The 25,340-nt window shown below is 38.4% G+C and overlaps 1 protein-coding gene across 2 annotated transcripts in view; it reads right to left on the bottom strand.

Moving 5' to 3' along the window:
* The window catches only part of IMPDH2 (inosine monophosphate dehydrogenase 2), a 1,061,056-nt gene that overhangs the window by 31,705 nt on the left and 1,004,011 nt on the right, over positions 1-25,340 (bottom strand). For both annotated transcript variants that reach the window (XM_044078743.1, XM_044078744.1), the window contains one exon: positions 19,237-19,320. In XM_044078743.1, the coding sequence (XP_043934678.1) occupies positions 19,237-19,320 (84 nt within the window). The remainder of the gene's footprint in view (positions 1-19,236; positions 19,321-25,340) is intronic.

The following is a 25,340-nucleotide window of genomic DNA, read 5'->3' as shown; positions in this document are numbered from 1 at the left end:
ACTGAAGGATAATCTCCCATATTCCAGTTTCCATTGTTAAAATATACACATTTAAACGGTTAAAATGGTGCATGTACATTTCTATTCTCTTCCAGTAGGACAAACTGTGGATCCATTTTAAACACAAACATTTTTATTAAACATGTTTTCAACACGTCTTTACAATCCGGTTTGATATACAAATGACATACAGTTCTACTACAGTTGTAACTCAAGCATTTTATATAAATCATGTTGATATTCACAAATGACATATAATTATTTACAAAATTCCAGACAGCTGTGCTGCCAGTATCTCCCTTCATAACGGGGGGATTAGGGCAAAAAAGCTGCTGCACTTGTCTGGGGAGAGGCAAAAAAGATCACATCAAGGCTGGCCCCACTGAGTGAAAATCATATTTGTCATTTTGTTGTTGAGGGACCACTTATGAGGTAGTAAGACAGACCTGCTCAGTTTGTCTGCTATCACAGTGGACTATCACGTTGGACTTCCCTGGAATTTGCATTGTAATCAGAAAGCAGCTGGAAGAGATCGCCCATTGCAACACTAAGGGTTTCTCGACAGAGGGGGATGAGATCTGGTTCCTCCTTATTTGTTGATGTACCAAACTACTGACATGTTGTCAGCCTGAAATGCAACTGTTCCAAGAGGAAGAGAGTCTTGGAATGCCTGCAATGCCAAATGCATTGCCCTCATCTCCAGAACACTGATACGTGAGTTGGCTTCTTCAGGAGACCAAGTGCCTTGGACTGTTCTCCACATGAAATGCCCCCCCCCCCAATCTGCGAAGCATCCATGGCCACTACAGCCTTGGGGTGAAGGAGGATGACAGGATGGCCTTGTCATACCTGTTGCAACTGCATCCACCAGCAAAGATATCTTTTGCATACCTGAGTTATCCTTATCTTTGCTGACATGGGTTGAAAAGTATTGATCATTGTGTTGCAAGCATCCATTGTAGAATTTTCATGTAGAATCTTGCTAAAGGAATTAAAATAATTGCCAGTGATATTGATCCCAGGGCTTGCAGAATCAATCGAGCTGAAATTTTGGTACTGCAAATTATTTTCCTGTCCTGCATCCTTATCATTTGTCCTCTTGACAGAGGAACAAAAGCTACCATAGATACTGTGCTGAACACTGCCCCTATAAATTCTGAAGTCTGGGTCAGTTCTAAGAGACTTGTTGCAATTTATGGTTATTCTGAGCTGGTAAGCAAGTTTGTAGCACCTGATTGTACACTTCCATCAGTCGATGCCTGGTCGGGGCAGAATGAGACAGTCATCTAAATAGGTAAACACTCTGAATCCCTGTAGTCTCACGTGAGCTGCTACTACTGACATACAATTGGTGAACACCCTGGGGGCTGTGGTGAGGCCAAATGGCAGTGCTCTGAGCTGGTAGTGACTGGCTCCCAGCCGGAAACACAAGTACCTTCTGGATCGTCTGTTCATTTTTATGTAACAGTACACATCTTGAAGGTCTATCAAGCAAATCCAGTCATCCTTGCCCAGAAAGGGTAGAATGGACTGAACCATGACAATACAGATTTGTGTGCCGAACTGACTTGTTCAATACACTGAGATCCAAAATTGGTCTTCATTCTAGTTTTCTTTGGCATTAAAAAAATATTTTTTTGTAATATTTTTTATTGATTTTCAAATTAAATTACAATTAAAAAAAATACGTATTACAATAGAAGTCTTAAAACATAAGTACTTCAAAGTTAGAAATAAAAGATACATATTTCAATAATGATATTCTAACAATAAAACAACTATTTACAAAGGTGTCTAATCCTCTTGAAGGAAGCAATTGCTTCTAAGATAAAATCATATCATTTCAATTAGAGATGTTGTCCATTTTCACTAATGTTTCCATTACTATCAGCTAAGTATTCAGATGTGATGCAAGTCTGTTAGTTCTTTTCTTTAGTGTATTCATGTCCATTTGACCAACAGATAAAGTAAAGTTTTTAAATTCCTTAAATGTAGGAAAAGTTTATTTTTTCCAGTTAATGGTAACTATCTTTCTGGCTATAGTTAAAAAAGCAGATAGAATTGATAGTGTGTGCCTTGAAACACAGTTCGGTGTTAGGTGAGTTGAATAAAACCAATGCTTTAGTTAGCAAAGTTGTCATTAAATATAGTCTGAAAAAAATTATATTATTCCAATAAGTTTCTAATTTCATACAGTCATAGAAAACATGTTAATTTCTTTTCACACTTCCAACAACTTTCTTGATTGTCAAACATTAAAACTAATTTATGTGGAGTGTAAAAACTTCTATGTAGGAATCTCCATGAGAACAAGTGCCAATGAGGAGATAGTGTGGTATGTTTTGAGGACTTTAGGATAAGTTTTTTTCTCGCCAACTTGTGGGGGATGGCCATTAACTACTGAAATAATTCCAATAAGAGTCTTTAAGATATATTTTAATTTCTTTGCATATTTTATGAATGTTAGACAACTATTAGTTTCCTTGGAAAGGTTGATTAGAAAAGAATGTAATATAGTTAATAAGGTTAGGTATTTTCTGCCTAACAGAAATTTGCATTACATCTCTCATTTAATAGGTATGGTATCAATGATTGTAACGTTAAGCATATATCATTAGTTAAATTATACTTATCTATAAGATAAGTTGTGGACAATACCTATCCTTTCTCTAATAATTGATGCCAGTATATTAATTCTGCTTTCTTTAATGTCTCCATTCTACTAAGTTGAAGTGTTTCAAAATTATTAGAAGTGTAAGCTAATGGAAAGATTAAAAATATCCAAGACTTAATACTAGGATTTATATTTACAAATATTTAAATGTAGTTAATGTAGTATTTATGTAAAATGATGGCATTTTATTATTTTTGTTTTCCAGAATGTATGATTTTAAGGTCCAATAAAAGATATGTGATAAAATGAATAAGTGGTCTTGGGTATGATTTTGCATAGTGTTCAAGCAAATTTGTTCATCTACTAATTTCCATATAGATGAGTATGATGAGTTAAGCCACAAAGTAACATTTTTTACAACAGCAGATAGAGCATATATCTCCATATCTGGAAGATGGATTCCTCTGTCCTCACAATTAGGTAAGTGACTGTTTAAAGCAATTCCAGGTTTAAGTGGATGCCATAAAATTTTTTAAATTATTTTATTATATTTTTGTATGTTTTTAGGTGGTGGTAAAGAAAATACTTGAATGATATATAATATTTTGGGAAAAATAATTAATTTAATCAAATATAGCCTGTCCTCCATTGTAAACAGACATTTATTCCAATTTGTAATCAGTGTTCCTACATTGTTTATTACAGTGGTATAGTTAAATATAACAGTATAATTTAAGATGTGTTAAATATATTCCAAAAGAGTGAAGTTTACTCTCAACTGGAAAATAATTTGAACATTTTTTTATCTAGGTTGGTATTTGTTTTAGGACTTAAACGTAAACTGTTTGTTTTGTCACCATAAAAACATAATCCTGAGACTTCATAAAAGTTGGTCATGGTTTTGAGTAATGCTTGTATAGAGTGACTTGCATTAGACAGAGTTAAGCAGGATATCATCTACAAATAGTTGGAGTTTTAGGTTTTTAGTTATTTCTACACCTTGGTATGTTGACTTGTGATCTATTATTATTTGCAAAAGGCTCAATCAATAAGACAAATAATAAAGGTGAGAACAGACAGCCTTGTTTAGTTCCTTTTTTTTATTGTAATAGGGCCTGATCTATAAGATCCTAACATATGCTAGCGAGTTTTTTTATGAGGTCATGATTAGATTTATAAAGGCTTTGGGAAATTTATATCCTACTAATACTAAGTATAGATATCTCCAGTCTGCAGTGTCAAAAGCACTATTGATGTCTAAGGAAAGAAAATGTTGTTTCTATGTTTAGCATAATCTATTGTTATGATTCTTTTGATGTTGTCATAAGTATTTCTTCCTTTAATGAAGCCCATTTGATCTTCGTGTATTAATATGTGAAGGAAATGTTTGATTCTCTTTGCAAATATTGCCATAAACATCTTATAATCTATGTTGAGTACTGATACAGGTCTATATGAGGAACAATATTTTTCATCTTTGCCAGGCTTTACTATTGGAGATATTAGTGAATATTTCCACGATGTGGGTCTTAATAGTTCTTCTTTGGATAAATTATATACTTTTAAGAGTAATGATAATGATTGTCCTGACAGTAGTCTGTGACCCACTTCATTCACTACGCTCACTCCACTCCTCTCCCTGCACCCATCCCCAACCTCCCCCCACATCATCCTTATACCGAACCTTACCCCCTCCTACACCTCTCTTCCACCTATCCTATAACTTCTTTAATTATTTCCTACAGTCATACCTTACCTCTTAACTAATCTGTCTCCCCATCCATTCTAAATAGGGCCATATAGTGTTATCACACTACATTCAACCACCATTATGTCCCTCACTACTTTTTCTATGCTCTCACTTACACACTGTGTCCTAATAATAATCAGAACCTTCCAGATACCCAACATACCTCCCTACATCCACCTGTACAACCACCACACATAACCCACATTTACCAAGTTACTCAAACATCCACCCTAGCTTATTCACAGTTAATACATCTGTACTATCCAAAGTAAAAATTCTACCTCTCCTCAGACACCCCTATTATCACAGCACCAGCAGCAACTATACCATTTTCAAGAAAAAAATAAGTATAGCCCCCCTAATTTGGCAAAGCATTATATCCCAGTGTGGTGATGTAGATACCAACCCAGGTTCAACCCTCCCCAGCCCTAGCAAACTTAGCAAGTCTCTCTTGCTGTCAACCATAAATCTCCAAAGCCTTAGAAACAAAATACCTGAACTCCAGGAATGGATTTCACAAAACAACCCTGATATTACAGCAGCTACTGAAACCTGGCTGAAATCATATGTAAAAGACACTGAGTTTCTCCTCCCAGGCTACTCATGCTTGAGAGACGATCGGCAAAACATGACAGGAGTAGCAGCAGTACTCTTCCCTAGCAAATATACATTAATTCCCTACTCAAAACCAACGCCCAACTTCTTCCCAGCCAAAGTACTAATCTCTATATTAAAACTTAACAACCATAAAAACATTTGTGTAATTTCTCTGTATATTCCTCCAGGAAACAACATACTAATATTAGAAAACATACTTGCCTGGACTTCACAAAACATACATAATGAAACCATCATCTTAGGTGATGTAAACATTGATTGGCTACACATTGCCCACAACAATCCCTCAAAAAACAAACCTTTACAACTTCTCCCAACTAACTGAAGACATCACCAGACCCCACAAAAATAACATTTAGGGCTCCACAATAGACTGGATATTACTGTCCTACTCTAACAATAATATCACTGCAGGCATACTACCGAATACCATTAGCGACCATCACCCAGCATAAATCCTAAGCAAAACCACCCCAACTCCAGGGCAACACCAATACAAATCAACCAGAAATTTGACTAAGTTCCAACCATCCATATTTATTGAAACCTTAGCTAAAGTAAATTGGGAACCCCTCAGATCCCTGCCACTTAACAAGGCTGTTGAGTTCTTTAACTCAACATTCCTAGACATCCTAAACAGGCAAGCACCCACCTGCCAAAAACAAATAAAACATAACCATTCAAGCTGGCTCTCAAAATCCACCAAAGAAGTCATGTCCACATGGGATAAATTCTGGAAATCATGGCAGAAAAACAAAGACCCTACAACTCTAATACAATACAAACAACTCCGTAACCAGGCAGAACATCTAATAACCAATGATAAAAAAGCCCACTGCCTCCACCTACAAAGCCAACATAAAAATAATCCCCAAAAGTTCTGGTCCTCCATCAACCATCTATTACATCCAGGTTGTCAAAGCAACCCATCCCCCTGACCCACACAAAACCTCTACCGAACTTGCCACTCTCTTCAATTCCTACTTCACTGACACCATAGCCAACCTAACCACCACCTTTCTTATGGTTAACACTACCTCCACCAAGACAGCTAATGACCAAACAATCCCAGAAAACAATCCTACACAACTCTAACCTAAAATTCTTCCCCATACCCATTGCCACAATAAAAAACTTTCACTTAAGCTTAAACCCTGTACTCTAGCCCCTGGCAATTTACCCCCACACTTCCTGCAGCTAGCTACAAACTCCATAGCTTATCCCATTAGCATACTCATTAACAGAAAAAATAAAAAGAGTTTTGTCCCAGACATCTGGAAAAAAGCATTCATTCATTCATTCTCCCCTTACCGCAGTATAAAGAAAGAATTATCAATTTCAACAATTGGCTAAGCTTCTGGTGTCATTCAAAGGGGATCCAGTGTCTGTCAGCCTGGGACGACATGCTCGACAGGCCTCATTGCTTTGCAAGAGACGGCTTGCACCTGTCACCCCTAGGCTTTCAAATACTGGCCAAGGCTCTTGCTGTCCCCATAGTGCCTTTTTTAGGCAAGGAGCAAAAGTCAAACCCACCTCCGTAAACAGCACAAATAAAAAAAATGAGGTTATGCTACTCAACGCCAGGAGTTTAAATCACAAAATGCATGCACTCGAAGCACTCCTCAGTATGGAAAACATCAACATCTGTGCAGTAACTGAAACCTGGCTCAAGGCTCCACAGAGCACCCCAGCACTACCAGGCTACAACTCATACCACACATTTCGGCCACAGAACATGGACCGAAACACAAAAGGAGGGGGGTGTATCCATATTCATCAAAGGTACCTACACCTCCAGGTTAGTGGCGCAGCATGATACCTCCGAGATCATCCATGTGCAACTAACATCAGGCAAATCTGCAATGCAAATTGTGGCCTGCTACAGATCACCTTCCATAACCCAGGACCAACACTCCGCCTTTCTGGAAACACTGGAAAACATGAAGGTCTTACCAAACACCCTGTTATTGGGCGATTTCAATTACCCTACCGTTAACTGGGAAAACAACTCAAGTACAAACTCCCAGGTCCAGCGCTTCCTGGAATTTATCAATTCAAATGCCCTGGATCAGCTGGTAAACTCCCCTACCAGAGGTGAAAACATATTGAACCTGGTCATCAACATCATGGGCGACAGGTGTTCCACACCAGAGGTCAACCTGTCACTGGTTAGATCAGACCATAAACTAATCACTCTGGATGTCCACACCACACCACCACCTCCAACCAAGGAAACAACAGTGAAAAACTTTTCTATAGCAAATTTCATTTTACTTAAGACAGAGGTGGTACGTTTCACAGCCCCCACGCTAAAGGATAACAGTGTCCAAGATGCAGAACCTTTACAAATGCACTCTATGAGCACCTACAAGGGATGCATGGATTGTGCCATCCCTAGCAAAACCAAGACTCACTCCCCTAAGAAAAGGAAACCAGTCTGGTGGACCCCTGCCATAAACAGGCTATACAATAGGAGGAAACTAGTTAAGAAAAAAAGCAAATCCCAAGAAGGAAAGACTTCCCTGATCAGTATCAGTAAGAAACTAAGGTCCCTCATAAAATCCTCCAAGGCTAACTTCAAAAGGAAAATAGCCAAGGATTCAAAAGATAACCATAAAGCCTTCTTTAGCTATGTCAAGAATCTAAGTGGCAACTCGCAGATATGCTCTGAGCTACTGCAAAATAGCACAAAATACACTGAACCCACTGATATTGCCAACATCCTGGCAGATAGATTCAGTGCAAAATTCACCCCCCTCTCACCCCCAAAAGGGCCCACAACAATACCGGAAAAGTGTAGTGTACCGGAAATCACAGATGCACAGGTGAAAACAGCCCTTTCAAAAGCCAAAAACACAGCGTCAGTGGGGCCAGATGGTGTCCCAGGCTGCGTCTTGCACAAACTACAGAATGAACTAACCCCCCACCTAAACACACTGTTCAACAAGTGCCTCTCCACAGGCTACGTGCCCATAGAATGGCACACAGCAACAGTCATACCGCTCCACAAAGGAGGGGCCACAACTGACCCTGGTAACTATCGCCCCGTAATCATGTAAGTCATTAACAAACACATTGGGAACCTCCAAACACTTGACCCGACCCAGTTCGGCTTTGTTAAGGGCAGATCATGCTTACTAAACCTGGTTGACTTCTTCGAGACAGTCACCAAGGCCATAGATGAGGGGAAGGTAGTTCACACAGTCTACCTTGACCTCACCAAGGCTTTTGACACCATTCCCCACTCGGGAATTATAGAAAAACTCACCTGCCTGAACATAAACTTCTACGTCACGAGATGAGTTGCCAACTGGCTTAGACAGAACTCATACGGTAAGAATCATGGGCTCCAGGTCCGACTCAAACCAGTCACAAGTGGTGTCCCGCAAGGCTCGGTCCTGGGACCCCTACTGTTCAGCATATACTTCTCAGAAGTACAGGCAAACACAGGAGGACTATGGCTAACCAAGTTCGCCGATGACTGCAAACTGAGAGCCATAACTGACTCTCCGACTGACAAGAACATTCTCCAAAAGGGTCTTACGGAGACGGACACCTGGTGTCAAAGTCATGGTCTCAAGCTAAATGCCAAAAAATGCATAGTCATCCAGTTTGGGGAAAAACAAAACACCCATGAATTACCACATAGGTGGCAGCCCCCTTAATACAGAAGAGGTAATAAGAGATCTGGGGACCCAGATAGATAGTAATCTCTCCTTTGACAATCATATTGCCAAAGTAGTTAGGAAATCCTTCTATGTAGCCCATCTAATTACTAAAGGGTTCGCATCTAGAAATAAAGAGGTTATAGTGCCCTTCTACTCATCACTCATCAGACCCATCATAGAGTACAATGCCCCGTTTGGGATGTAGCTCACAAGATACTTCCAACAGCTGGAAAGACCACAAAAGTACCTCACCAAGAGGATTACTGGTCTCAAACATATGTCCTATGCAGCCCGACTGGAAAAACTCCAGCTGTACTCAGTGATATATCGCTTACTCAGACGTGATCTCTGCCTGACTTACAAAGCCATGTCCAACGCAGAATTGATGGACATGCTCCACCTAAAGGAATCCAAGTCACTGCGAGCCACTCGCTCTAATGAGCTAAACCTTGCCACAACAATAAATAGAACATGCTGGAGGGATAGATTCCTGTCACAGAGACTCCCCATGCTTTGGAACAAAATTCCTAACTACATTAGGTAGAGCCCCTCACTAACCCTCTTCAAGAAAAACCTTGACGAGTGGATGGGTAACAGAAAATACACCCCTGGGATCACTTCATTGGCTGTTCTTGACAGAGGCTCAGTTAATTAATGGGGCAGCAAAAGCTGACACACTCTGGCTAGGCTTATAAATGCCCTCGGGCAGATTGCCTAGTACCTACCTATGAACCTATAAAGGTGGCACCAACACAGACACCACAAATGTTCGACCCATAGCTATTCTCTCACCCCTCTCTAAAATACAGGAAAAATGCATCCATGCCCAACTCCTCAATCACCTGCTGGAAAATCAAATTCTGTCACCCACTCAGCATGGTTTCAGACCAGGGCACAGCACCACTACAGCCCTCCTCTCCTTCCTTGATACAGTTAACCAGGCACGGGATTCAGGTAAAATAATCAGTTCTCTTTTCCTCTACCTTTCCAAAGCTTTCGATACCATTTCCCACACTATCCTCCTCTCTAAACTACCTACCCTCCACATTTCCCCACCTACCCTACAATGGTTTAATAGTTAACTCTCCAATAGGTAGCAATCCACCAAATGGCAACAGTCTTACTCTCCCTTCCTCAGTACTTCCACAGGGGTAACCCAAGGCTCCATACTTAGTCCTGTCTTATTTAGCATATTTATTAACAACTTTCACACCACTTTCCCAGTAATCTAGTATGCTGATGACTTTACAATAATATGCACTGCAAATTCCAGCTCTGAACTCCGGCAGATCACCCAGAATGCCCTCACCTCTACTGAATCTTGGATGCCCTAAATCCAAAAAAAACTAAACTAGTAATGTTTACTCCTAAGAAAACCACTCCCCTAGACAAAAAAACTCTTCAGTATACACGCCCTAGACAATACCATTATAGAAGTTGTCCCACACACTAAATTACTAGGCATTATAAAACCTAAAGTTTGACCTACACATAAACAGTAACATCAAAAAAACACACCAAATGCTCGGTATGCTGTAGAAGCACCAACAGTTTCTTAACCTCTCTACTAGACAAACCCTTGTAACTACATTTTTATTACCCTCGTTCCTTTAGTGTCCCCCTCTCCACACTACTATCCAAAATTCTACAAAATCCAGCCTTGATAGGTGTTACAACAGAATAGCCAAAGTTGCCACCAAGACCAAATTCTCATCCCACCACTGTAACTCACTGAAACAATTAGGCTGGTTGGAACTCCCCCACCATCTCTCATTCACCCAGCTAACTACAGCACACAAAATAATCTACAGACTGTCCTGCTCTCTCAACTTTACTTGCCAAATACCAACCCAGCAGGACATCTGAAAATCATCTGCTTCTAAAAGTAGAAAAGCCCACCTTACCGGCTGGTCAACTGCTCTACTCCTTCACCATCGACAAACTATGGAACTCCCTTCCACCTTCTATAAGAAACACAGGCAACAACACCACTTTCAAACACTGAAAAAATCACCTCAGCTCTTCCTGGCTATGTACCTGCTCTATAACCTAACCTCTTCCTTCTCCTTATAGTATAACTAAATTCCTATGCTTTTTACTACTAGTGACTGATGACACTTTCTCCATATTTATTATTTTTTTTTCTTTCATCACTTGTTGATACTGGCACAATAATGCTGATTAATTTGTCTCCATTTTTACCACTCTGAATTCATCTGGCAACCAACTAAATTCCTGCTTTTATGTATATATTCTGTATATGTTACTGTAATCAAACCAACTAAATTCCTGACATGTATATATTCTGCCTATATTACTGTAACCACTATGTGTAACACTGTTTCTACTTCTGTACCAATTAATGCTTAATTTTTTTTCTGCATCCAAGTTCTTGTTGGAGCTTTTCTCCCCGGGCCTCTACCGAAAATGGGCTCTTTTAGCTCCCAGTGGACTTTCCCAGTAAACAAATGCAATAAATAAATATAAATAAAAATTTCTGGTAATATGTTACCTGGTCCAGGAGGCCTTGTTCATTTTAAGCTTGGAGATTTGGGCCTTTCATTTTGTCATTGTTATTGGTTTATTAATTATGTCACTTTGGGACTGGGATAATTTAATAGAAATATTTTTGTTAAGAAAAGTTTTATTTATTTGGATAAAATCACAGTTTGATGTATTGAGTATTATAATGAAGTCTAAAGGTTTCTAATATGTTAAGATCAGTTACTAATTTGTGTGTCTGTTGTATATTTCTTTTGTCTAGATTTAATCATTTTAAGTCCTGTTTGCTAGTTGTTTTTGGTTAAAGGAATTCATAGAGTATGAGTTTAATTTAATTTTTTCAAGGTTTATCATAATTTTGTGATACAATATTTCAGAATATTTATTATTGGTTTGTGTTAATTCTGGGATTAAGTTAGCATTGCCTTTTTGTATTTCAAGTTTGATATGTCTAGTTTATCTTGCAGATCCATCAATTCTTTATTCCATGCCTTTTTTATTAATGTACCAAGCTAGTGTTTTACCATAGATATAAGATTTTAAAAGAGTCCCATACATATATTTATAAAACATCTTCAGTATTACCAATAATGATCTTAATAACAAAAGGATAAGTTAATACAAAATATTTATTATTGGTTTGTGTTAATACTGGGATTAAGTTAGTGTTGCCTTTTTGTATTTCAAGTTTGAGTCTGTCTAGTTTATCTTGCAGATCCATCAATTCTTTATTCCATGCCTTTTTTATTAATGTACCAAGCTAGTGTTTTACCATAGATATATGATTTTAAAGAGTCCCATACATATATTTGTGAAACATCTTCAGTATTACCGATAATGATCTTAATAACAAAAGGATATGTTAATACAAATACCTACATTTACATAAGCCTCAATTAGTATTTCTTCAAGAAACACATCTGACTAATGAAGATACAAATTAAATTTCAATAATTATACAATACTAACAAAAATCACAATTTAAACAGAAGAAAAGAGTAGCTATATTAATTAGAAATTCTACTCTCTATTATTGCTTAAATAAAAAACTTAATCCAAGGTTAATAAGCAGTATGATATGAGAAAGTAGTGATGAATATCTGATCAATATTATAACATACATACACACACACACACATATATATATATATATATATATATATATATATATATATATATATATATATAGTTATTGCAGTATACACTCCATAGTGAAATATATACATTTCTAGACCTTTTAAGATTTAAGATTACATCTTATTGATTTTTCTATAGTCCAAGCAAAATGTAGATAAACATGAAATTGTCTCAATATATTTTCATTACTGATTTATTATAGCAAAATTAGAATGAAATAAGTTAATAAACTTAAACCAACAACCAAATTAGCGGTTATATTGTTTTGATATATTCAAAAATAAGTATATTTCGTGTAATTCCTGAACTTTAACTGAGATCCCAGGGCAGAATATAAAATAAAATACAATTTCCTGGATTATGTCCTACAAAGTACTAATCAGACAACAAAGCAATCAATTAGAAGTTTTAATTAGATTAAATGTATGCTTAAATGGCTCAGATATAAAATGATTTAGTACTCTTTTATGAATTATAGGCTAATAAGTCTGGAATTTTCCAAAAAAAGTATCAACATTTCTAATTATCCATAACATCAAATCTTCTAAGACAAATGTGTTAAATGAAGTCCAATATGATTGATAATAAGTTGATGGCTTGCTGTCTATGCAGTTAGATATTCTTGTGAAATAGCTACTAAATTGTATAATCATACCTTTTTAGGTATTATAATTTCATAATTTTTATGGAACTGGATTCAATACCTTTAACAAATTAATTATTATTGTTAGTTACTGGGGTATATTATTCTATATTCAGGTGGTACTCTAAAACCAGTGTTATTTATGAATGATCAATCGTATATTAGTTTCTTCCATCAAACCCTTATATTTATGAAAGGTGTTAATGTCACAGTCAGTTTAGAGTCCATTTTCTAGATTCTGACATCAGTTTGTCTGTTACTAAATATGAAAATCAGAGACTTGAAAACATTGGTCATATACATTGATCAATATCTAAATCAAGCTAATAAAGTTAAATTTTTGTAATAAAGCACAACTGAGTTTACTGCACTACCTATAGCCTCTGTCTATGTTACATCAATTCAAGAGAGAAAACCTTAAAAGAAAAAAGACTTTCAACATATCTCTATAAAGAAACTATGCATGTTCCCATTACCTGCCTCATGGAAATGTACAAGGTTATATAGCTTTATAATTTAAGAATACATACTACATCTCTAATAACAGAATAGTTTCATCTTATTAACTGAAGCTGTTATCCCAAATGTTCATTTCACATGAAACACTATCTCAAACAAGTTAATCAAATTCCCAGGAATTAAGGGCAGTACGAGCTCTGTATACTTTGGGGGAGAATATTTTAACAGTCTGAAGTTATTTAAGTGAGTGCCTTCAAAAACTTTGAAACGTACGTTAATAAATATAAATGTCAAACGTTCTCTGTAAAAATAGCTATGAAAGTTAAATTTAATAATATACCTGTGCATGTGAGATGAGTGAAATTCCTACAACATTAAAACTGGATTATACATTTTAACTGAAGTTAGACAAGTTTACTTTTTAGTTAACTTAATATATTAAACAGTTAGCTAACTAAATTTCAGTAATATGAAGGCAGTTATTTATGCTGGAAGAGAAAACAACAGCCACTGAGTTTCTGACCTTAAATTATGTTGTCTGAAGAATAATCAATCGCCATTCAGCAAATTGCTATGGCCATGGAAAGGATGGCAGCTAAAACTTCAGACGTTTTAGCACAATAGATGCAGCTGATTATGTATTTTTCATATCTCATTATATCGTAAACTCAAGGTTAAATAACTGCAGACAAATAAATTTTAGAATACTGCACTACATGCAGCACAGCACTGTTGCTGAAATCAAGATGATATTTAAGTTTTATGATATGAAACAGTTATTTTTTTCTATACATTTCTTCCACATATTAAACTGCACTCCCAGACTGTTAAGAGAATTAGAGTTGGAGACTGGCAAAACAAAAAGTTAAAATGCAGTTTTCAAAAGTTAATTTACTTTTTACTCAGATGATGTGCAAACTCAAAATACATTAGAAGGATGGGGGCTTGTGTCATCAAGAAGGGCCTATTCAGTTTCAGTAAAACTACATTTGTTTCCCCCCCAACTTGGTATTGTCCAATTCCCTCTTTTAAGGCGATCACAGCTGTATGAAGAGAAAGAACCAAATGACTCAACAAAATCAGACATCAAAAACTTGGCTGTTTCTTCAACAAAAGGGCAGCCTAAAATAACCCTAAAGCAGTAGTGACCTGCCAGTGCTCATGTACATTAAATTCTGCCACATTACTGAGCAACTATACGGAAGCCAAACTATGTGCTAATTCTCAGCAGAGTTCAACCAATTGCCCATATGCTAGTATGACAGATCAGGGTAACTAAACAAAGCCTTAGCAATTGCAAAAGGAAATAAGGAAAATCAGGTCTTACTTGCTTATAACAATGTTCGACAATACAGCTGGGAATGAAAATGTTCGTTAAAGGGTGCTATTATTATTACCTCTTCACAGAAGTAAAAGTACTTGATTGGGACTTTTATTTATAAGAAGTGTTTGAATTGCACATAAAGGATCCAAGCCTGTTCGTGACATCTGATATGACGTCATCAAGAAAGCGACAGTTTATTTCGGGTCTGAAATGGCAGGAAAGCTCCTTTGAAGCTTTAGGTAGGTCTTGTGCATAGCATTAGCGGGAAAATAAGATAAAAAAAAAATCTGAATAGTAACGTTTTAATGGCTGGAGGAGAATGAAAGTGAAACGCAATTAAAACTAAAGCTAAACATCACAAACCCTCAATGTATCATTATTCAGACCAGTCAATCTTCTTATTTACAAAGAAATAAATGACACAGTGAAAGCCTGCCATGTCACCAGTACATTTCAAACAATTAAATCATTTACTTTAAAGATCACAAGTCAAGGGCACATATCTAGCCATTATCTTTGCATGTTACTTCAAGCTTCCTCAACACCAATCAGGAGAATACACACAGAATCTAAAATATGTCCTAGAATCTTATTTAATTAAGTATTTAATTACATTTAAAGATTTTCTTTTGCAATAAATATACAAAAGTGAATTAAGGAGACATGTTTTATTTATTGGTAGTACTTAGTGTACAGAGACTATATATTTTTTACTTTGATTTGACATTAGTCTCATGTGTTTAAATGCTTTTAATAATTAGATGCACAATAAAGTACGATAATAGAGGGTATGGCAACATACTGGTTCAGATCTAAATTACACTTAAGCTTTAGCTACTATGAGATATGTAAAACTAGTATTGAAAAAATTTATGAATATTATTTGAACTGTTAAAATATTTGTATGGTATAGCTTTTCATATACTATTTAAGCTAGTATGAATTGCATAACTATTTATAATAAACAAAGATGGAAATGAAAAAGGTGTACCTGCATTAAATGATGGCTTTATGTCAAAAGCAATCTTTTACATTTTCTTATTTCCTTTCTCCCTTCTTTCCCCATCTTTTTCCCTTTTACAGAGTATAAAGAGAGAGAACTTAATAGCAGTATTGCTTTAGGGAACAGAAAAAAACAACAAAAAGTTATTTGTCTTTCAGTTTTTTCTTCTTTTGTTCAACCATTTTCCATTCATTCCTCTCAGCGTTTCTCTTGGGTGTGCTATTTGTCCAGTCCATAACTTCAACTTGATCAATTATGTTAAGCAAATATTTTGTTGCTGTGTCCAGTGAGTCAAATATTTTGATACCCTCAAGAAGGAAGATTTTCAGTCTGTCAGGAAACAATAAATGAGTTTTCAGTTGTTTCTTCCTTCAGAGCTTTTAGGATGGGGTAAAATTCTCTTCTTTTTTGTTACCACATTCTAAGAGTAATCATTGCCAAATCTGATAAGTTATCCTTGGTATTTTATTGGAGAATTTGACCACGCTGTTTTTAGAATTAATTCTTTAACCTGACTGGAAAACATTCTCATTATAATGGATCTTGGCTTAGATTTTGCTGATATAGATGATTCAATAGTTGTTAAGGATCTGTGGGCTCATTCTATGCCATAGGGGAGTGACTGAGGCAGATTAAGTATAGTTGGTATCCATGTAGCAAGGAAATTAGTGATGGTATCGCCATCTGATTTCTCCTGGAGCCCATATATACGAAGATTATTCCTTCTGGACCTATTTACCAAGTCATCCAGTTTGTCTAATAGTTTTGCTTTAGTAGAAATTCTGAGTGGTGTTCCTCTTCAGCTAGTCTTTTTTCCATATCATTTAGAGGCTGTTCCATCTGTGAAATGTGGGTCTTATGCTGTAAAACTATTTCTTGTAGTTGCTCAAGCTGCTGAGAACATTTGCTCTTGAAGGAATCTAGTTTATTGTCCACTTTATCTATTTTCTTATGATAGATACTGTATATTTGTTAAAAGTGAATGCAATTCCTTTTTGAGAGAGGAATCTTGAGATGAACTTTTATTGTGATTCATTCTGGTAAGCTGAGTGAAGGTTTCTTGTCAAGATGAATATGACAGGAATTTTTTGCTCTAATTTTAAAAAAATTAGTTGAACAGATTCCCCAGTTGTTTAGAAATTATATGACAAGTAAGTCAATTAAAATGAATTTATGATGAAAAATTCCTATCAGAAATATAATCCAGGATAGAGAGCTCTTGAAGAGTGCTGCACACCAGATCACCATCTTAGCCACGCCCCCACTAAAAACAATCTTGAGCAAGTTCCAGATTCTATTTGGTGTGGTGATACCTTGTGGATGACTCTTTTTCTTAGCAGCTTTAAGATTTCTAGTACTGCTGCTTTCCTCTGATGGAATGGAACATCAGGAAATTTTAACAATGGAGGAGGTAGTGAAAGGGAATTATATAACCTCTGGAAATAATCCTCTGCACCCAAATGTCTTTTGTTATATATACCCAGGATCTCTGGTGCAGGGATAAGCAACCCCCGACTGCTTCCAGAGGTGGGCAATTGGGATTCCTTTTAGGGGCACTGAGAGGGTCTCTCAGAAAAAGAAATTCTAGACTCCTGGTTTTTCGGAGCCCCTCTGCCACAGGAGAGTATCTATTATAGCTCCCTCCTCTGCCTCTGGGGAAACTATCTCCATGTGTAGACTTTCTGAACCACCTTTTTCAACCTCCCAGTTGATTCCTGGAAAAGTCCCTTTGCAGGGTCGAAAAATGTACGCCCACTGCAGACAGGGTCTTTCAATCTTTCTCACAACTGGAAAGTGCGTCCTTCACTGTGAGGCCAAACAAAGAAGTGCCGTCAAAAGGAGTATTCTCAAACAAGGACTGGAAAGGCTCTGCAAAATCACACAAATGCATCCAGACATGTCTCCTGATGGAAATACCTGGACCCACGACCTTTGAGGTGCCTTCTGCAGCGTGCGAGGTAAGCCTCATGGATGAATTACATACAGCTTGTAGGGTAACCAACTGAGAGATCATTATGATTGACCCTCAGCTGTTTCGGTTCCAGAAAGACATTTTGATAGCTCTTTAATCTTGCAGTCTCGTAAAATGTGCCACATAGTTCATTGATCTGAGTGCAAAAGTCGCTGAAGCATAAACACGCTTCCCAAATCTGTCAGTCGCCTTTAGACTCTCTGTTAGGATTATGGGCACTGGAACTCTGTTCAGCACGTTCTTTCTTTTGTAGCTGCTGCCACAACCATGGCATTGACTGGCACTCCTTAACCCCAAAATTCCCTTCCTACTGGTGGAGCCAGAATCCGGTCTGGTCTCTTGGGGAGGATCTGATACCGGTTTGGTCAGATCAGACCAAAGTTGGACTAATTTCGGAGCTGATATTTATTTATTTAGTTAGTTCTGAGGGGGTAAAGGCGGAAGATTCAGAGGGTCTAGACTTTTCACAGGGTCTTTTTAGTGTTGTGTTTGGGGGACTGGGCCCCAGTAATGGTTTCAGAGAATGATGTTGGCAGCAAGCCTTTCAAAATCAGTTTATTTCTTCTATCAGACAGAGTTTGGGGATTAAACCCGCAACAGATGCTGCATTCTTGTTTAAGTGTTCCAGGCCCAAGCAGTACACACAAAGCTTATGGGAATCAGAAAAAGGCAATTTGTGCCCACAATTTTTCACACTTTTTAAAATCTGCTGATCCTTTTTCAGACATACTGAGAAAAAGGATATCACAACAGCAACAACAACAAATAATTAAACTTTTTTTAAAACTAGAAAGAAGAGAAAGGCTAAATACCAATGATAGTAATTTGAAGGAATACAAATATTTGTAAAAAGAGAAAGAACTACACCACCTATGGTATTAACGAGATATACAATGTGTGAATGGATGGGGAAGGCTAGGCTAGGCCTACCAACAATGGTAAGAAAACAGTATTTCCTGAGGTGTATGGAAAGTAGAGGTTAACATTGATAACCAAATAAATTTATTAAATTTAAAGAATAATCAAACAGTTTTTAGAAGCTAATATGAAAAAAAGACTTATTTCCCACTCAACAAATAAAGAGCTGAAGGTGACCATGTCTAGAAGCAAAAGTGGCAAACGAGATCTAATAGATGTTAGGGAGTTGGCACATTATGGGTAGGGAAGGCATTCAAGAGGTTTTGGTGGCCAAGAGCTAGTGTAATAGCCAAGGTAGATCTGAGGATAGGATCCGAACACTATTTGTTGAGGACTGAAGGAAAACTGACAACATTAGATCATCAAACGTAACTTTGGCAAACTTCGATATAGTGACATTTAACTTTCAAACAAGGCTACTTTATACCATGGACAGTGATGCAGCACTACAACTCTTGTATATTTTTATAATGTTTATAATTTAGCATTTACCAGTGCAAATTCATAACTTCATTCTTTATCTGCACCAAACATACCTCACTGAGACCCATTTTTAGTTACAAACACTTCTGTATATTCTAAACCATTTTCTACAAAACAAGGATATACAGTCAAGAACATTACTTACGAATGCAGACCATGAACACCACCTTCTACTTGTGCAGACATTGTTCTCTTTTCAAATTTCAGCTCTCCAGAGTACATCATTGCTCTGAAAAATGGACAGAAATTTAAACTAGATTTATAGAACAGTAAAAGCCTACACTAAATCAACAGTTGTCTATACAAGGCAGTAGAATGCAAGCTGCAGAAATCTCTCAGCCAGTGTGACCTGAAAGCTGATTAAAAGTAAGCATGTTTGGGGGCACATGCAAGTGCCATGGAACTCTCTCATAAACCCTAATCCTGTGCATCTGCTGCCATCAATAAACAGTAAAAATGGAATATGCATGAAACTTAGTTGCTAGTGTGTTTGTTACTGTGTTTGTCAATAGTGACTACAAAATTCAGAAAGTGAGGCAAGACCGGTACTAAGGCCTTAAGAATGAATTCCCAAACTATCAAACATAAAAAGAAGTTATGTACTCACCATAACATTCCATCTGTAGTAAATTTTCATACTTACTCAACAGATGGGTTTGGATCGAATACTTTGATTTGACTCTGACATTACACTCACTCATAAGCACCAAAAAACTCGAGCTCCTTTCCTACCCATAATGCACTAAGCCTAACTTCCCTCAGATCCTATTTACAGCTTGAGACAGAGAGAGAGAGAAAAACCATAATAGAATTGACATAACTGGAGTTCAATGCAAGGGACAGGTGGTGTTCCTAATAGACTCATTCCTCCAGAAGTTTACTGTGATAAATGAAAGGGGGGTTGGAGCATGGAGTCCTGAGGAAGAATGAAAATGGACAACACAGAAGGAACATTATGGTAAGTACAGAACTTCTTTATCTTATGATGTCAATGTTCATTCATTTCTCAACAGATGGGACTGAGTACCCAGGTACCTGAATTCCTGGGTGGACTCTTAAGGAAGGATATGCCTGAGTACAGTTGAGCCGAAGGCTGCTCTTCCTCTCAAGACCAGATCTAGCTTGTAATGAATGATAAAGGTATAAGGATTTGACCATGTAGGAGCAGCACAAATATCATCCATTGATGCTGTGGACTGGAATACAGTGGAAGTAGCCACAGATCTAATTGAATGAGCTTTTAATGGTTTTGGTAAGGGGAACTTCATTTTGCTGTAAACAAATAAAATGCAATCTGTCAACCATCTGGCCAGATTTACCTTTGTAACTGATTTGGCCAATTTGTTAAATGGAAAGGAAACAAACAGTTTGTCTTTCTAATGCCTTTTGTTCTGTGCAGGTAGAAATGCAATTATCTATGAACATCCAGTAAGTGCAGCAAATATTCTCCTTTATTCGTAAATTCTGGAAAAAATACAGGCAGGTTAATGACTTGGTTAATGTTGGATTCTGACACCAACTTAGGTAGGAAAGAAGCATTGGTACGTAGGGCGACCCTATCCTTGTGGAAAATTGAGTATGGTGGCTTGGAGGATAAAGCCTGAAGTTCAAAAATTCTTCTAGCAGATGTAACTGACTAAAAAAATGATTTTCGGGTAAAAATATTAAATCGCATTAAGCTGCTGATTCAAAGGGAGAATGTGTTAGGCCTGCAGTACCAAATTTAAATCCCATGGTGGTACAGGATCTTTAAAGGGGAGGTCTTAGCATTAGGGTATCTTTCAAAAAGGCTTTAAACAATTTAGAAGAAGCAAGGGACAAATTCTGAAACCTCATGTAAAAGTTTGAGATGGCAGCAAGTTGAACTTTAAAAGTCGAACTAGCACCCCCATTAAACAAGCCCGTTAAAAATCCAAGAAAATAATGAATTGGAGCTGAAAAGGGGTCTACCCGACTCTGATCTGCCCAATAAAAAAATCTTTTCCATTTACTTCTGTAGAGTTTCCTCGCAGAGGGTTTATGTGAAGATAACAGAATGGAACAGACAGGGGTAGAGAGCATAGGCTCCCTGGTTATTACAGGAATTGGAGAAAACAATGTGGTCACTTTGAGGTTTGAGATGTCTGGGTGAACTATACCTGTCGGGTGAGATGGGTCTGGAATTGGATCCAGAGTCCAAGGTGGCTATGGAAGAGGAGGCCAAAGAAAGGGAAACCAAATTTGTTGAAGCCAGTACAGCAAGAGGATGACTTTGCTCTTCAACTTGGCTGTTTTATGAAAGAATTTGGGAATCAAAGGATAAGTGTATAGAAGTCCAGGGCCCAATCATGGAGTAGAGCATCCCTTGGTGACTCTCAGTGGGGGGGACTAGGGCAAAGAAGCTGCTGCACTTGCTGTTTAGGGGAAATGCAAAAAGATCACAGCAAGGCTGGCCTCACTGACAGAAAATCATTCCTGCCACTTTTTTGGTGAGAGACCACTTGTGAGGTATTAAGATGGACCTGCTCAGTTTGCTACCATACTGGATTTCCCCAGAATGTGTGTTGCAATTAGAAAGCGGATGGAGGAAATCACCCACTACCAGACCCTTAGGACTTCTCGACATAGGGGGTAAGATTATTTGGTTCCCCTTGTTTGATGTACCAAACCACAGAAATGTTGTCCATTTGAATTGCAATTGTTCCAAGAGGGACAGAGTTTTGGAACGCTTACGGTGCTAAAAGCACTGTTCATATTTTCAGAACACTGATATGCAAGTTGGCCTCTGTGGGGGACCAAGTGCCTTGGACTGTCTTCCCCAGACAATGCCTCACCCCCTCACCTAGGCCTCTGTGGGGGACCAAGTGCCTTGGACTGTCTTCCCCAGACAATGCCCCCCCCCCCACCCAATCTGGGAAGTGTCTGTGGTCACTATGGCCTTGGGTTGAGGAAGACTGAAGAGACGACCTTGCAACAGTTGTGACTGTATCCACCAGGAAATATACCATTTGCATTCTTGAGTTATTCTTATCTTTGTTAAAATTGGTTGAGAGAGCATTGACTAATGTGTTTGTAGAATCCCTTGCAGAATTCTCACGTGATATCTTGTTAAAGGAGCTAAGATTATCACCACTACATCGATCTTAGGGCTTGTATAATCAAGCAGTCTGAAATTTTGCTACTGCAGATTATTTTCTTGACCTGATTTCTTATTGTTTGTACTCTCAACATGGGAAGAGATGCTACCATGGACAATGTATTGAACATTGCACCTATGAATTCCAATGTCTGAACTGGTTGTAACTGTGACTTGCTGTAAATGATGGTTATTCCACGATTTGAGCAAGTATGCGACACATGATCTCATGCTTGTACCAGTTGATGCATGGTCAGAGCAGTAATGAGCCATTCTAAGTATAGAAACAAGCAGAGTCCCTGCAGTCTCAAATGAGCTGCTACTACTGCTATACACTTGGTGAACACCCTGGAGGCTGTTATGAGGCCAAAGGGTAGTGCTCTGAACTGATAATGACTGGCTCCCAGCTGTAAGCATTCGTACCTTCTGGATCATCTGTTCATCTTTGTGAGATGGTAGTTATCCTAAAGGTCTATCAAAGCGCATCCAGTTTTTCTTGTTCAGAAAGGTTAGAATGGACTGAACCATGACCATTTGGAACTCAGTGTGTCGAACTGATTTGTTCAACACACTGATATCCAAGATCGGTCTCCAGTTCCCTGTTTTCTTTGGCACTAATTAGAATCCTGAGTAAGTTCTGGATTCTATTTGGTCTGGAGGGACCTCTTGGATTACTTTCTAGCAGCTTTTGTATTTCCAGTGCTGCTGCTTCCCTCTGATTGGGTGGGACATCTGAGATTTTCCTGGGTAAAGGGGGTGGAAGGGAAAAAAGAATAACAACCTCTGGAAATGATTCTCTTCACCCAAGCATCTTTTGTTAAATTCAGCCAGGCTTCCTGGTGCAGAGGTAAGCAACCCCAGACTGTCTCCAGAGGAAGACAATCGGGCTTTGATTCAGGAGAGCTGAAAGGCGTGTTGGAAAAAGGTATCGCTAGACCCTTGGTTTTGCAGGCATCTTCTGCCATTATTGCCCCATCTGCTTCTGAGGGAACTACTTGCATGTGTGTCCTGGAAGGGACCTGGACTTTTTGACCACATCTTTTGACCTTCCTGTTGGTTCCTGAAAAACATCTGTTGAGGGATTGAAAAATGTACGCCCACTGCAGATAGGGTCTTTCTGTCCTTCTCACACCTGGAGTGTGTCTTTTACTGTGGGCCGAAACAAGAAGATCTGTCAAAAGGAGCACTGACAAAAGATGACTTGAAGGGCTCTGCAAACTCACACAGGCACATCCAAGCATGCCTCCTGATGGAAATGCCTGAACCTGCAGCACTTGAGATGCCTTCTGCCGCATGCAAGATTTGCCTCATGGATGAATTCACAATAGACTGAAGGGTAGCAAACTGTGATGCCACAGAAGTTTGAGCCTCTGCAGCAGTGGACCCTAAAAGAGAATTTGAGAGTTCTTTTATCAATTCCCTTTGCAATCTTGTGAAGTGTCCAAAGTAGTTCAGCGATCAGACAGCAGATGTCACTGAAACATATACACACTTCCCAAATCTGTCCAAAGCCCCAGATTTTCTATTAGAGGGACGGACAGTGGAACTCTGTTCTGTGAGTTCCTGTTTTGTAGCAGCCACCATGACCATTGCATCAACCAGTACACCCTTACTCCACTGCTCTCTCCCTACCAGTGGAGTCAGAATCCTGTCTGGTCACTTACGGAATGGCTCAATCATATCAGGTTCCTTCCAAGCCCACATAGACACTAAGTCAATTAGGTCATCAGTGGGTGGTATGACCCAGGAAGTAGATGGGCCAGACCCGAGAGCTTCCAGAAGTACTGACTCCTTAGGATTGGGTTTTAGGCAGACCAACCACCCTTCTGCTTCAGGATCTCAAGGATGACTCCAAATGCAACATCACTGGGTGGTGATTTGGGAGACCCTTCTTTCTCAAAGTCAGTATCCTCGATGATGGACTCCTGAGGGAGCCTGTTTCCTCTTGCATGTCTTTTTCTTCAATGGGATGATCCAGAGAAGTATTGGAAGAGATTACAATACCCGTCTGGGTGGTCTGAAACCTCTGGGCTAGCTGTCAGAGTGAAGTAGAATGCTGAGGATCATGGGAAAAAGTAATCTTAGATGAGAATGGATCCAAGGAGGAAGAAACCACCTGATCTGCTGGAGCAGAGAAAGCCCTCTTCACAAACTTAAAGGCCAACTGCTCTGGAGAGAAGGAAGCCATCAGAGCTGAGAAAATGAGTTTCTGGCTTGCCACCTCCCTCCACTCTGAGAGTCAACCACTCAAGGTAGCTGGAGCCAAGCTATCCAGTGCCCAAGCTCCGAGGGGAAGGGACAGCACTGAAAACCTCAGAGTCAATCCTATCCCCCAGACCAGACATGGCAGTTTCGACTCTGAGAGTTGTCTGGATCCGAAAATCTTGAAGCCGGTGCACTCAGAGCAACTACTGGATCTAAAGACAAAACTGTCTTCGGATCCAACACAGAAGGGCCTGGAACACTCAGATCTAAGGACTCCCAACACTACGGGTCAGGTCAGAGGAGGTACTGTTACCACTGGGGTAGTAGATGGACTCTGTTCTTGACCCGAGAGGGTAGAAACCATGACGACTGCCTTCTGCAATTGCTGTGCAAAGAATCTCCTCATCAGCCTTTTCACATTTGGCTCCATGAGACTTCTGAAGGAATGGGAAGACATTACCGAAGGAGACAGTGCGTCACTCCGAAATAGGGAAGAGCACCCTAGATGGTACTGGATCCAGACTGGGCAAGTAAGCTGTATGTGGTAGAGGTTTAGGATCTGAAAAAATATACACTCCTACCAGTACTCGAACCAGACCAAAACTGTAAAAGGTACTGGTCTCAACGGCCAAGGAAACTGAGCAATGAAATGGAAAAAATTTAACTAGAATACAAACTTTTATTTAAATGCTTTCGTCCTCAGACTTCATCAGAACTTGCTACAAAAAGCTACCACTGTTGACACACCTTTATACCCCTCTCAATTAGCAAATACAATTACCTTATTAAAACCAATTAATTTCATTCAACTAGTCAAATCGTCTTAAAAACATAGGAAAATGCATTCATTCTTTATTCAAACACAGTTTCCCGTTTCTTAAAAACATTTTATTTTAATCACTTCATTCAAGCCAGGCTTTTTGCCTGCC

This window comes from Protopterus annectens, chromosome 7.part1 (genome assembly GCF_019279795.1).
Source record: "Protopterus annectens isolate FY-2018-M chromosome 7.part1, PAN1.0, whole genome shotgun sequence".
NCBI classification, from domain to species: domain Eukaryota; kingdom Metazoa; phylum Chordata; order Ceratodontiformes; family Protopteridae; genus Protopterus; species Protopterus annectens.
Note: the sequence above shows the minus strand (reverse complement) of the source record. Positions and strands in the feature narration are given on the sequence as shown.